Source organism: Asterias amurensis, chromosome 3 (assembly GCF_032118995.1).
Source record: "Asterias amurensis chromosome 3, ASM3211899v1".
Classification (NCBI taxonomy): Eukaryota; Metazoa; Echinodermata; class Asteroidea; order Forcipulatida; family Asteriidae; genus Asterias; species Asterias amurensis.
In genome coordinates this window covers 22149615-22164829 of record NC_092650.1, presented here as the reverse complement: position 1 = coordinate 22164829, position 15215 = coordinate 22149615, and the positions used below count along the sequence as shown (strand labels likewise).

Here is a 15215-nt window from a genome sequence, read left to right as displayed (position 1 = left end):
ACAAAATAAAAAAGCAGGCTAAAGTTTATAAAACCTGATTCGATTAATAGTTTTAACCATAAATGGAGTTCCTCTATTTACAGAACATTAAATCAAACATTATCAACTGTGTTGAGGCCTCCGAAAAAATCCCCCATCACAGGTGCACACAAAAATTCCCCTGGTGCACACAAAATTTAAAAAAGCAGGCTCATGGTAAGTTTCTGAAAGAAATTTGTTTGAAGAAAACCTCCCTGAACATTTATGAGTTTTAAATTTCATAACATAAATAAATAAACCTAATAATATTTCCCCATTTTTACGATTTGTTTAAAACCCTGGCGAGTTCACCTAGTTACGAGTTCACTGGGTACAAGTTGATTTGGGTACGAATTTACTTTGGGTACGAGTTCCCTTGAATACGATTTCACCTGGGTACGAGTTGACTTGGGTACGACTTCACTAAGGAAGGCACTAAATACTAAACTCCACATCAGTGGTTCGGCCCATCGGAGAATACCCGAGCGAGAATGATCTTATGACGTCATTTTGCATATGCTTGCATCTTTTAGACATGAAAATATTAACAACCAGGTCCTAGTGGTTAGTCCACTCTTATGTAACAACTCGATCCCCAAACCTGCTGCTACAAATGTACTTGAATAAAGAGGTCTGAAGCAGTGCTTGCATCTTTTAAACATGAAAATATAAACAACCAGGTCCCAGTGGTTAGTCCACTCTTATGTAACAACTCCCCAAACCTGCTGCTACAAATGTACTTTAATATAGAGGTCTAAAGCAGTACTGATCTTTTAGACATGAAAATATTAACAACCAGGTCCTAGTGGTACAAGTTGAAGGGGTCGAGTTGACTTGAGTACCATAATCCGAATTCTTCCAACAGGTCAACTCGTGCAACAGTCAACTCGTACTTATGTCATAGCGCACCGGTTATTTTTGTTGTATGTTGTAGTTAACTAAGAAGAGATGCCAATTGAGATGTTTGTATCGTCCTTTTCCCCCGTTTTGGGGAAAGTGGCCCCCGAAACCCATGTTTGAATAATATTATTAGCACAGGTACATAAAAACTGATTTGATTCATAGATTTAACCGTAAATGGAGTTCCTCTATTTTCAATACTATTTTTAATACATAAAATATTATTAACTCAAAAGGGGTTGAGGGCCCCGAAAAAATCCCCCAACTGCAAACAAAATAAAAAAGCAGGCTCAAAGTAAGTTTATGAAAGAGTTTTGTTTGAAGAAAACATCCCTTAAAATTTATGAGTTTGAAATTTCTAAACATAAATAAATAACCTAGTTTCCATATTTTCACTAATTGAATAACGCTGGCGAGTTCACCTAGTTACGAGTTGACTGGGTACCAGTTGACTTCAGTACGAATTTACTTTGGGTACGAGTTCACTTGAATACGATTTCACCTGGCTAGCTCGAGAGGACGGATCAGAGTCTGAAGGCGAATCCAAAGCCGAAGCCGTGGGCCCATAATTCACTTTGCGCCCCCTTGCGTTAGAAACGGGGTAGGTTTTTTTTTTACTTACTGGAGAACACAGTCACCGTTAGGGAAACTGAACAAACGAATATAAACATTCCAAAATGGCGGCTCGCGGGAGTTTGAGTTTGTTTTCTTGGATTTGTTTCGTGTTTTTGTCATGTTGTTGTTACAAACAGATTGATGGAGTGACATATTCTATTCCATACGAAACCCCAACGACTTGTGGAGCTAGTCAGTATTACGACATATCTGGTCTAGTGTGCAGGGATTGCGATTCCGTGTCTCAAACACAAAGTAGCGATGGTAAGTGAAACACAAATGTCGGCGAAGGTAAACAACAAATAAACCTCATCCGAACCATGGAATTTATTCCTCCATGTCCGAACTGTATTTATTTTCCTGGGGAAAATTTCTAATGTATTTCCAACGATACTGTACAGAGTCAGAGGGATAACTTTCCGTATGGCGCCACCACTTTTTCACTCATTTTTACAAAAGGGATATATCAATCAGGTAAGTTAGATACTATATTATTTTATTTCAAATGAAAAAATGGTGCCGCCATACGGAAACTTTTCCAGTCAGAGTGTAGTATGTAATGAATTTTTGGGGACATAATAACATTGATTTCAAACCTACCTCCTCTCAAGAGTCAAACTCAAAAAGCTCAAAAAGACAAAAGGCTCAACAAATTGTTTTGTTTGTTTGGAATACGTAACCGCAAGGCCAGGTAAAACACAAATGAAATACCAGTTGATCGTCTGGGTTTTTACAAGAAGAGGAGGTTTATTTCTATTCAAAGGTGGCTGCCATGTATTTTAGTTCAAACCAATGGCCACCAATTGTTTTTCTTCAGTTCAAAAGTCACCACCTACTTTATTTATAATTTATGGGTTGTTCTAAAAAACAACTCGACCCCACCACCCTTCGACATCTGCCCTGTATTGTAAGCGTGTCCCAGTTGCGAGTTCGTAAACGGCCTAGTAAGAATTCAGTTTCCGATTTAGAATTCACAGTGTGTGATCTAAAGAACAGGCGACACAACTTCCTTCCAATTTAACATTTTGTGCCAACACCAAATTCCGAAACCAAATGGTCTGCACATTTTCCCCAGGACAAATTAGGCCACTTGGCATAAAATGGGAGTATTTAATCCGCTTCCGCACGTCATGTGCACACCGATCCTACTCTCATTGCTCGTACGAACGGTACAAGCAGTAGGTCCTGTGTGGCCCGGGGGTGTGGGAGACAACTACTTCTAGAAACTATAAGGCTCCCCTGTCAGCCTTATAGGGGTCTCATATTTTCGGCCTCCTTAACGCTATACGTTTTTGAAATCAGCGTTGATCTAGGTGAAAGTTTTACGATCGTTTGCCAGCAATAACTGAAGTTTCTTTTGTACTACACTACCAAAACTTTATGAGTTCTTTTATATCTTTTTATCATACCAGTAGGCTACAAGTGCACCAGATATATTTTGTAGGGGTTAAAGACTGGAATCGGCATTCTGCTATGAACCACTGGGTATTTGATTCTTGGGTCTACTCATGGTCATTTCTTGAGCTTCAAAATTAAAATGTTTAAGTCCACAAGCACAATTGAAGAAAAAATTCCATCACAAGCTTAAGGGCTTTGGACTCTCATGAGGTCAAGTGTCAGGTTTGCCACTGATGCATTATGGGTAGTATGTAAATCAATGACGTTTTTTGTTAAAAAGCACATGATGCACATCCATAAGATACATGATTCAAACTAATTCTGTTAATGTTAACATTTTTCACCTAGGACTGTCATGCAGTTGTAAATCTACATACAAGACAAGTAGCGTCAAAGGGGGACCTTCATTAACATGTGAGGCTTGCCCTGCAGGACAGGTATGTAATTTTAATAGCATGGAGAGAGAAAGTGTCATGACCAAGGTCCAATTTCATAGAGCTGCTAAGCACAAGAATTTGCTTAGCATGACATGTTTGCCTTAATAAAAACAAGATTTCCCAATGAAATTTCTACACGATTTTCAAGATAAGCATTAAAACAGGTGGCTACCAGTAACAAGGAAAGGCAACAAAATGGAAATTTGGTTGGCAATCCTGTTTTTATCAAGGAAGATATTCCGTGCTAAGCAAATTTTTTTGTGCTTAGCAGCTCTATGAAATTGGGCCAAGGACTCAAACCCACACTCTGCTGATCAGAAACACTAGAGCTTGAGTTTGGTGGGCTTGAGTCTTGACCGCTCAGCCACAACTCGGCATTTTTGTGTACTGTGAAGATGTGTTCATCAAACGCTACAATTTGTGAAAATTTACATAGTTTGGCTGTCATTTAGAACCACAGTAGATGATATTAAATGGTCACACAGTAGGAGGGTTGACTGTGTACTGTTTGATGTATTGACCTCTTCATACTGCCGTCTGGCATAGATTTACTATCATTCAAAACTAGAGTAGATTATATTGACTGGTCTAACAGTTGGAGGGTTGACTATGTTCATGTTCAGTGTATGGTTTATCTATCATTCCAAACCACAGTGGATCAGATTGAATGGTCAAACATTAGCTGAGGGTTGACTGTGTACTGTGTGTGCATCCACATGATATCTTATTGCGGGTTGGCAAAGTTTATTTATCATTCATAAATACCCCAGACAGTTTCTCTACTAACTCCTATTGGTGGAGAGCGCGTCACGTGGGGGTGTTTAATCGGTTGATAAAGACACAGCTGAAGCTGTTTAAGACCGGCTGGCTTCCGCGTGTCGGGCGCGCGTGCGCAAGATTATCACACGAAATGCAATTCATAGCAATTAGTAACAGCGCGTAATATATGTAAGCGTGCGCGCGTAATCTATTTCTAAGCTCGCCCGCGTACACACAACCCACGCGCATCAAACAGATTCTTCACAAAGTTTTTGAAAAACAATTTTTCAAACCTCGAATTTGCAATTGTCAAAGTGTCTATAATTGTATTTTGTTTAACATTTTTTAACAAATGGGCATTTATGAATGGGAATAAAAGAGAAGTGACTCGTTCTTAAACAGCCGTTTAAAACCTTGCAGGGTCGTTGCTGTGCGATAAAGGCCCTCGCCTTCAGCTCATTTTATCACATGGCAACGACCCTGCTGGTTTTAAACGGCCATTTAAGAACTTGTCGCTACACTTTTATTCTCTTATTCAAAACCACTGGTCGGACAATAGGAGGGCTGACTGTGTACTGTGTATGCAAACACAGGCTGGCATAGTGTAATTCACCATATATGATACCATATTATAGGCTGGCATGTCGCATCATTCAAGACCACAGTGGATGGTTTGGACTGTTGGTCATACTCAGCTGCATATAACTTTAAAGGCACTGGACATGTTTGGTAAGCTTGTCACAAAGACCTGCTTTCTCACGTGGTGTATCCCAACATACATGTATACAAAATAAAAAATCTGTAAAAACATGGACCCAATTGGTCATCGAAGTTGCAAGAGAAAATAATGCAAGAAAAAACACCCTTGTTGCACAAATTTGTGTGCTTTCAGATGCCTAATAAAAGGTTTCAGGCCTGAAGTATTTTAAATATTTGAGTGTGAAGTTACTTCAAAATGTTTTATATCAACATCTCTCCATTGCTCATTACCAAGTACATTTGTATGCTAACAATTATTTTTAGTCATTACCAATGGTGTCCAGTGCCTTAATAAAGTAAATGAATGTTAAAGCCATTATACACTTTCGGTACAGAAAAAAAAACAAAGTTCACATCACAGATTTACAAATAATTTACAGGGTATACAGAAGGTAATGGTGAAAGACTTCTCTTGAAGTATTGTTCCATGAAATGCTTTACTTTTTGAGAAAACGTTTAAACAATATCAATTCTCGATAGCGAGAATTACGGATTTATTTTAAACACATTTCATGACACGCCGAAACATGCGGAAACAAGGGTGGGTTTCCCCGTTATTTTCTCCCGACTCCGATGACCGATTGAGCCTAAATTTTCACAGGTTTGTTATTTTATATATATAAGTTGTGATTCACGAAGTGTGGGACTTGGACAATACTGTTTACCGAAAGTGTATAATGGCTTTAACCTGATTATTCCAAAGGTGACGTGAAACCAATAATATTTTTATATTTAATAAAAACATTTTTGATTATATTTCAGGTTAGTACATTAGATGGATGGAACTGCATCTATTGTGACACTCTTGTCCAAGGCCAGTGTGAGGCTTGCCCCTCTGGACTCATCGGTGGTAGGATTTTCATTTATTGCTTTCATTTTTGCACAAATTTGTGTGCTTTCAGATGCCTTGTGCTTTGAATGTGACTCGCCGTGCAATTTTTTGTTTTACCTTATTTGTCACTGGCACTAGCCAGTTTGCATTTTTAATGTATAAAAAACAAGTTGTATCTCTTCATGTTTTGTTTTGTAAATTTTAACATTTTTTGTTTGTTTATATGAATTTGTGTATTTTAAACTCAATTCAGCTTGTAGCTGCAATGTTTGAATGTGTTTTAATAAACCAATAATAATAATAATAATAATAATTATTATAATAATAACAATTTTGTACCTCAATTTAAAACTACTTTCAAGAACCATCTTATCTACCAGTATATAGCATAGTTTGCATGTCTGTTTTTTTTCTTTCTACATTCATACCGTTCGCTTTAATAGTGCTTTCTTTTGCTTGCATTATTTACTGTGTCGTTGTACCACTAGTACATCGAGTGGAAATACACTTAATAGACAGCTGACATACAAAACATATAATATGTTTTGTGTGTCCGTCTGATGTCCATTAAGTTTATGTCCACTCCATTCGTTTTTCTGTTTCTGTAGTATCATTGTTTTGTTGTGTTAAAATGTTTCTTGTAATTTCTTTCTTCCTTTTTCAGTATTGTTTATATAAATATATTTGTTTGTGTGTTTAAGGGATTCGGTTTATAAGCCTCGGCTTCTGGTGTAATACCCCCACTAACTAGTTACTAGTTTTCTTGTAACAGTTGTTTTGTTCTTCTAACAGCTCATTCGTGTGAAAATAAATGTTTCTGAAATGAAATGAAACAGCAGCAGCCAAAGTACCGTCTTTTTGTATGAAAAATCACAGTAGCTCACAAGTGCTTGGGTTACTCCAACAGCTACCAGGCAACTAAAGAGTGTTGTGCAGTATTTCAGCAGATGCAGGAGTCAAATTTATTATTTCATTTGAAATCATTGAAAGTTTGTAATATGTATAAAAAAAAAAGATTATACAAAATTATACAATGAATAATCTACTGTCAAGACATTTAACGAGCTAAGTGCATGAAGATTTAAATAAATGAGTTTTCAGCAAGTTTTTAAACACGGGAAGAGAACTAACTTTTGATGGGTTTCTTTTTATTTTAGCGGAGTACTCAATAACTGGAGTCCTTCAATCCAATAAAACCTGTGTGCAGTGTGACGCCTTCTCCGTACCCAATACAGACAAAACACAGTAAGTAAAATGCGATGAACTTCATAGAGCTGCCTAAAGGCACTTGATACATGTAATTTTTATAGACCAGTTTTCTCACTTGGCGTGTCCCCCCCAAAAAGCATAAAATAACAAGTCTATTAAAACCATTGGACCCTTTTGGTACAGGAAAAAAAAAAAAGGTTCACAGATTTACAAATAACATACAGGGTTTACAGAAGGTAGTGGTGAAATACTTCTCTTGAAATATTATTCCATGAAATACTTTACTTTTTGAGAAAACAGTAAAACGATATCAATTCTCATTAACGAGAATTACGGATTTATTTGAAACACATGTCATGACACGGCGAAATGCGCGGATACAAGGGTGGGTTTTCCCATTATTTTCTCCCGACTCTGATGACCGATTAAGCCCAAATTGTCACAGGTTTGTTATTTGATATAGAAGTTGTGAGACACAACTGATGGTATAAAACATTGTGATAAATGGCTCCCTCTGAAGTATCTAGTTTTTGAGAAAGAGGTAATTTCTCACTTTCTCAGCAAGCTTCATGGAGCTGCTGAAGCAAAGAAAATTGCTTAAGCACGAAAATAGCTCGCTTATTTTACACATGTTACTGGCCCAAATGTCATGCCACATACATTGCTTGTGACTAGTATTTAGCTGTTATTAACTTAGCACAACAATTGAGTGGAGTCTTGGCCGGTAATCTGATTTTACTAAGCAAGGATTTTTTTTGCTTAAGCAAAATTTAGTTAAGTTTGATTTAGTTTTATTAAGCAAGGATTTTGTTTGCTTAAGCAAACTTTAGTGCTTAAGCAGCTTTATGAAATTGGGCCCCGGCCTGAAGCTTTTTTTAGGCATCTGAAAGCACACAAATTTGTGCAATAAGGGTGTCTTTTCTTTCATTGTTGTCTTGCAACTTTGATGACTAATTGAGCCCAAGTTTGCTAAACACTGAATACTTGTGCTAAGCAGAAACAGGTTGCAATGGAAAGCACTCAGTATTCAGTGCATAACACACACAAGTGTAGGTTAAAAACCAAAATAATAAAAACCTACAAATTTGTTCAGACCTTGGCACATTTTTAATATTAAATTCCTTTTTTTATGTTAAGGTGCGAAAGGTGTCTGAGGTTCCTGGGGACAAGTGATACCTGCCTGTGTAGCTCTCCGAACACCTTGGTAAAACTTTTTAATTTACTTAATTGGTTTTATTGAATTTGAGGCATCAAGGAGTTGGGTACTTTTTGTAACACAAAACACAATGTCCACAGATTTACATTAAACTTACATTGTTTGAAGATAATGATAGTAGAAAGCGTACCTTCAAATGTTAGTTGCTGAAGTGATGTAGTTTTAAAAAATAAAAAAATTAGTAAACCGATATCATGAAAATATGTTTTTACATGCTAAAATAATTTTTGTCTCATGATCACTTAGACGGAAGTTATTTTCATAACATTGTTTCACTCATTGCTCAAAACTGCAGCACCTCAGCTAGTAATATTTTCAAGGAAGCTTCCTACTATCATTATCTTCAAACTGTGTAAGTTTAGTGTAAATCTGTGGACATTGTGTTTTTTTTACGTCCTACAAAAAGTACATAGACCCTTTAAATGGTGAGGTATTAATGTTAATTTGGTTTGTGGTAACACCATGTGTGTGTCTTCTTGCTGGCTAGATTATGTTCTTGAGAACTTATCTTGCTTTATATTTAAGACCACGGAGTAGACTTGTCAGAATTCAGGAGACTTGTCAGCTCTGAAAAAAACTTCTACCTAGGCGGAAGGTACAAAATCAGCCAGGACTGACACTTTAGCTTTATATAATAGATGTTAAATTTGTAAATTTAACCTCTTTTATATATCGTTGTGGTACGCACTGCCAAAACCTAGGATTCAAACTGCCTCTAGCTAGTGGGCAATCCCGGTAGAAACCAAAATGGGTAAAAACCAAAATGATTATACTTTAGCTTTAGTTGATCGAGGGGACTTCTTATTAGTAAACATCACTACAGGGGAGTGAGTTCGTAATTGGTCTCAATGTTTCAACCAGCTTGCTCTAGTCATCGTCAGGATACTGGTACAAAGTTTGTTTGTTTTTGTTTTCAATCCAAGTTTTGTTTTCACTAAGTTATATTCTATGCCTCATAATTTACTCCCATATCGAGTGATTTTTAAGGAACTTAACATGAAACAGCCGTATGGCATTTCATTCACATGATTATGTTCTTATTGTCTTGAACACTGAACAGCTGTTTCATGTGTACTTCTTGTTTGTCAACAGTTCAATGACCTTTGTCTATTATCCACTGAGCTGAAGCAACCAAGGGAAGACACGTACAGAGTGACGTTCGAAGTAAGTTATCTTTTTTTAGCATAAATTTTATTTGTTGCAAGACAAATATTGACAAACTTTAAGTCAAATGTCTGTCAGTAATGTTTTTTTGTAAAGTTATTAATTATTAAGAAGGATTTCAAACCTGGCATGGTGGAAATATGATATTGTTATGGTTTGTGGTAACACCATGTCATGATAAACTCTCAATGAGTTGGGGTGGGTAAACAAAAATTGATGTTTAACTCAACGTTAAGACTACGGTCTTTTTCAGAACCACCCCAACTCACCTAGAGATTATCGTTACGTGGTGTTATCGCAAACATTACTATAAAGTTATAACTGATTGACAAAATACGTTTATTTCCTTCAAACAGCCTAAATATTTGTTACGATTATCGCAAAACATCCAACTACTTGTGAACATTTCAATGTTTCAAAATTAGTTTAAAAGGTAGGGTCATTTTTTATCCAAAAGCCTTTTTCTCGTTAAGATGGTATATCAGTAAAGCGTCCTGTGACTTCATTTCATTCAATATGAGCTGCTTGAGCGCAAAGCAAAGCTAAGCACAAACGAATTATGCTTACCAAAATAAGGTTGCCCCCCAATGTTGTTTGCACCATCTGTCATTGGTATCCTGCTAGTTTCTGCTAAGTAGTAAATTGTTATGCAATATTTTTGAGTAATAAACCACAAGAGAAACTTACTGGGTAAATTTTAAATTTGTTTTGAACAAATAAACATTTACTTAAGCAGCACTTTGAAAAATTGGGCCCAGGTTTTTTTTTGCGACCAAAAAGTGAACAATTGTTGAATATTTTGCAGGTTCTCGATAATCCTTTGGTATCGACGTTCTTCAGTGAGAACCTTCTTGGAGCTGAAGCAGCATGTAATGTAAGTCATTTATTCACGATACAGTGCGCCCCTTACAGTTTGCCTGGGAGAGGTCGTTTTGAAGGGGTTTTAGAATTTTCAGCAAATTAGTTGAATCGTTAAGACCAATTAAGCAGTCACTCCGCTGAAGTGAAGTTAATAACGAGAAGCCCTCTCCATCCAATAAACCAAAGTAGCAGTCCCGGCTGATTTCCTACCTTCCACCCAGTTAGTAGTTAATAAGTAGGAAAGTTCTTTTAAAGGGTTTATGTAACTTTTGTAGGACAAAAAACACAATGTCCACAGATTTACACGTAACTTACACAGTTTGAAGATAATGATAGTAGAAAGTTCCCCTGAAAATACAACGTGCTGAGGTGCTGTAGTTTTTTGAGTAAAACAATGTCATGAAAATCATCTTGTCTCATGAGACGAAAATGATTTTAATCATTTACAATGTATTTTCATGATATTTTTTTACTCATTTCTCAAAAACTACAGCACCTCAGTAAGTTGTATTTGAAGGGAAGGTTTCCACTATCATTAACTTCAAACCCTGTAAGTTTAACGTAAATCTATGGACATTTTGAAAAAGTACCCAAATAAAATCCTTTAAGAACAGAGAAGTTCTCCTGAATTCCGAAAATCTACTCCACTCTGTGTTACCAGAATATATAACAAGACAAGTTCTCTAAAAGAACATAATCTACCAAGCCAAATAATGATAACTCAATGCAATGCCTCAAATCCCATATTATGTTTTCTTGAACAGATTTATCAGAATCTACTGGCCTGTCAACTTCTGGGAAATCTGTGCGTGTTGTTGAACTACTATCCAAACAGTCAGAGCGATGCCTGCTTCTTCTTTGAAGAAATCAGGTTTGGACTAAGCCCAATACTGGCGGACAACATAGACTGGTAAGAGGCCGAGGGTCAGATGGGTTTAATTCGACCCAATCTTACGAAACAAATTCATCATCATCATTCAGCAAAGACTACATCTGTGGCCGCCTCTTCCTCAAGATGTAATGGGGGCGCCCTTCTTGAGTTGCAGCCATCACTTGTTCTCTTTCAATCGGTGCTCTTCTCAGCTCTCCTACACTTCTACTTCTCCACTTTGTCATACTGCTATCCAGCGCAGCTTAGGGCAACCTCTGTCTCTAATTGTAAAGTTCTTTATTTGTATTTTACCCATACACAAATATGTGCTTAACTCAAAGCGTACATTTGGTTTGTGGAACCGTTTGATTGTTTTAATCTTATATAAATGTAGATGTATACACTAAAACTACAGGTACAAATTTGACGCTACAAGCTTAAATCAAGCTCAACAGTTCACAAACTACCTTTATTTTTTTGGAACAACACCAACTTCATTATAAAACTATTAATTAACTTCTGGAGTAGAAACAGTTCCCATGTCTGGAGAGGTCCGATGGCCGTCTGGACAATCCGGCGACAATACACAACGTCAAATTATTATTATTATTATTATTATTATTTTCATGCTCCTTCGCTTTGCTCATACTCATGAAAAACAGTTTAATTTCTACTGGAAGACCAATAATCACAAATTGAGACACAATGTTTTGGTTCTGATAAATTTATTGTTGAATTATTGATAGACTTTTATCACAGTGTGGTCCTCTTGATTTTACTCCATTCCAACTCATTGTAACCAAACTGAGGATGGATGAAATAATAGTCTGGTGCCATGTTTGGGCAATGAATGTTAGCAATAGTTTCAGTGGAAACAGGGACCATGACCAAGGTGTTGATATTGAGATAAAGGTCTATAGCATGGTAGAGGGCTGGCGTTAGGCTGATCCGTTCACCCAACTGAAAAAGAAGAAAAAATTATCTTGTTTTTTTTTCCAGGGCCATGACAATGCCATGGTTGAAGTACTCCATTGATACAGCTGACAGGATTCTAATGGAGACGGCCATCCCAACAAAATTCTCTGCTGACCCTTTATCAACGGTAAAAGAATCAACAGTTGATTGATTTAATCCTACATAAATGTATTTATTTAACCCCTTGAAGGGACATTACAGAATTGGTGAAAAATTCTAAGATCACAGATTTACATTGAAGTATGATGAACATAGTAGAAAACATCCCTTGAAATATTTCCCTTAAATATCATATTTGATTAGTAAAACTTATTTTCCGTTTGGAGTTAACAATAAAACCATTCTGTAATGTTCCTTGAATTTTGAACCGTTTTAGACTCTTCATTGATTCTACTAATTGATGTTTTATTTCAGGACAGTAAACTGAAACTGTTTGTAGCTCAGTATGGCGCCAATGGTGACTACAGAGGCTTGGTGTCGATCAATGGTGGTGTCATACAGGTAAAATATACCTCCACTCTCCTTCACTCAGCTACAAAAATAAAATCATTAAATATATTTTAGTTTTGAAGCTGTGAGTTCTCAGAAAATCAAACTGTACTAGCCAAGGACCCTACGGAGAGAAGACAAATAAAGTTTCAGTTTTAGATATGGAAGGATAACCCTTTAGAAGTGTTATTCCAGGGAAAGCTCACACAGTCAGGTAGGGACTGAAAACCCGATCCTTGAGTGTGGTGCCCCGGCGTGATTCGAACAGGGGTCCCAATCCATGCAGTACCCCACCTTCCTCGGCGTAATTTGAACCAGGGTCTAAGAGGTGGATGGCAAGGAAAGAAAACGCCACTAAATCAACCCAACCACCCTAAACTAAATTATATTATTTCTTCCTTAATGGCTTCCTTAAGGACAGAATCATCTTCAAGATCTTCAAGATCCTCGTGTATGGCTATCGCTCATCAAAAGGCACTTTACCACCATATCTCTCAGAAGGACTCCAACCCCATATTTCCAACCGCCAGTCTATGCGATCTAATAACTAACATCTTTTAAGAAAACCCCTGGCCAAAACATCATGGGTTGAAAGATCATTTACTTCTGCTGCCCCTTCATTGTGGAACGACTTGTCGGATCATGTTAAACTTTCTCCATCAATAGCTTTGTTCAAAACTTCCCTCAAGACTCATCAAATGAGGACTTCACAACTTTTTCCTGGTTATTGTGTCACTGCGCCATGAGCATCTTTAGATGGATACCGGCACATTATAAATCCCCATTATTATTATTATTATTCTTGAATTGACTGTTGTTTATTTTCTCGTATAATTCTAAGGAGAACTTCTGAAAATTCAAAATATACTCCGTGTTTTATTTCAGCTCTGCAAAGACACTGTGTCTGAAATGGACGCTGCATATACCTTTGCCATGACCTACTCAACCAGTGTAAGTAAATGGTGTTTGAAGCTTTGCATGGTGTGGAGAATAAGAGCAACTATAAATATAAATATTAATAGTAAACTTGCGGGTACAACCATGGGTAAAAACTCTTGTGAAGGAGTGGTGGCTCTGAAGACGAGCAGAGTATACTGTTCGAAGTGTCGAGACCAAACCGGCTCTTCTCCTTCAAAAGAGATTTTACCCATGGTTGTACCCGCAAGTTTACTATTAGTATTTATATTTATAGTTGCTCAGTGTAAGCATGGAGGAAGGAATAGAAGGAGCTCGAACGAAGGGACTTCAAAAGTCGAACCTGCGGTACCGCAACCGTTTAACGACACCTCGTAATCACCCACATACCTTATACAGACAATGGGCGAACTGGCGTATGTGAGTTTGCGCGTGCGCACTTGGTTCTTCACTCAACCATGGTGTCGTATGTCGTAACAACTTTTTTGAGACCTGATAAAAATTGTGTACACTTGTGCTCACCAAATCGAAAAACACAATTAAATACCAACCACCCTCGTGTGCTAATACCCAAATTTTGAACCACCGCTAGTGACCGGAAAGTCAAAAAAAATGAAAAAAATACGCCATGATGTTTCATTGAAACACCACAAACGGTAAATGAAAACGTGTATTATTCACAATTCTTGTCTCCAATGATTCAACTTTACACGAAGGCAACGGTGCAGAGTGGCGGTACCGCACGTTCTGCACAAAGAAATCTAATCCTGCTCGTTAATCGGCCGTCCAGCTGGAGGTCTCCTATCTTTTTCCACTGGTTAGACGGGGACATTGTCAGGGTATTCTTTTGTTACTCTGCGGTTTTGCGGGTCGTTCGAGCTCCTTCTATTCCTTCCTCCATGGTGTAAGTAACTAGTCAGACTCTAGCACTTACTCATTCAAAGGCACTGGGTACCTTTGGTTAGTTGTAAAAGACCAGTATTTTCACTTGGTGTATCCTGACATATGCGTAAAATAACAAACCTGTGAACATTTTGACTCTTGGTCATCAAAGTTGCAAGAGAATACTAAAAGAGAAAACACCTGTAGTGCACCAATTTGTGTGCTTTTAGATGGCTGAAAAAGGCTTTAGACCTGAACTCTTTGAATAAATGAGTGTGCATTTACCTCTTTCTCAAAAACTACTTTACTTCTTGAGCAAGATACTTTGCCATAATTGCTTTATCTTTCATAACGATTGGTAGTGCATGTAAAAGAACCCAGAACACTTATCGTGGAAAAGTAGGCATATTTGTGTTTTCATTTTGATGATTCTTTGTTTCTTTGATTGTTTTGTTTCTTTTAGTGTAAGTTGACGGCCCAAGATTTGTGGAACAATTACGAGACAACATTCTATGACATGTGTATCCTTTGAACCAAATGTCCTTTAGTTTCCAACAATTGTTGTTGATTTTGGCGCTTTGTAAATAATTTCTTATTGATTGATTGAAGACACTTTTCTTCAAAAGACTTTTCTATTGCAATGTCTCAGCCCGAGAATTTGCCAATAAGGTTGGAAAACTATAGAAAGCCATAAATGCAAGACAAAAAACAGATGGCCACAGTTTGTAACCATATCACACAACTATTCAAAAATAGCAAATTAGCAAACTTCTTGGATACAAAACAACCGATCATGAGAGATATATGAAATTGAAAGCCTGCAAAAATGTTGACGTTGTTCAAAACAACTGGTTGTCCATGACTTTCAGCCAGTTTGTTTATCAACTGATAACAACATATTGGAATTGAAATAAT

At 37.1% G+C, this 15215-nt stretch overlaps 1 protein-coding gene across 1 annotated transcript in view; it reads left to right on the top strand.

Moving 5' to 3' along the window:
* Positions 1–1590: 1590 nt before the first annotated feature.
* LOC139934780 (meckelin-like) overlaps positions 1591–15215 on the top strand; it is a 32530-nt gene continuing 18905 nt past the window's right edge. Inside the window, 12 exon segments of the mRNA XM_071929184.1 lie at positions 1591–1797; positions 3280–3368; positions 5649–5736; positions 6876–6963; positions 8065–8131; positions 9236–9307; positions 10113–10181; positions 10933–11078; positions 12039–12141; positions 12429–12515; positions 13389–13454; positions 14764–14821. Coding sequence (XP_071785285.1) covers positions 1596–1797; positions 3280–3368; positions 5649–5736; positions 6876–6963; positions 8065–8131; positions 9236–9307; positions 10113–10181; positions 10933–11078; positions 12039–12141; positions 12429–12515; positions 13389–13454; positions 14764–14821 — 1135 coding nt within the window. The 5' untranslated portion in view covers positions 1591–1595.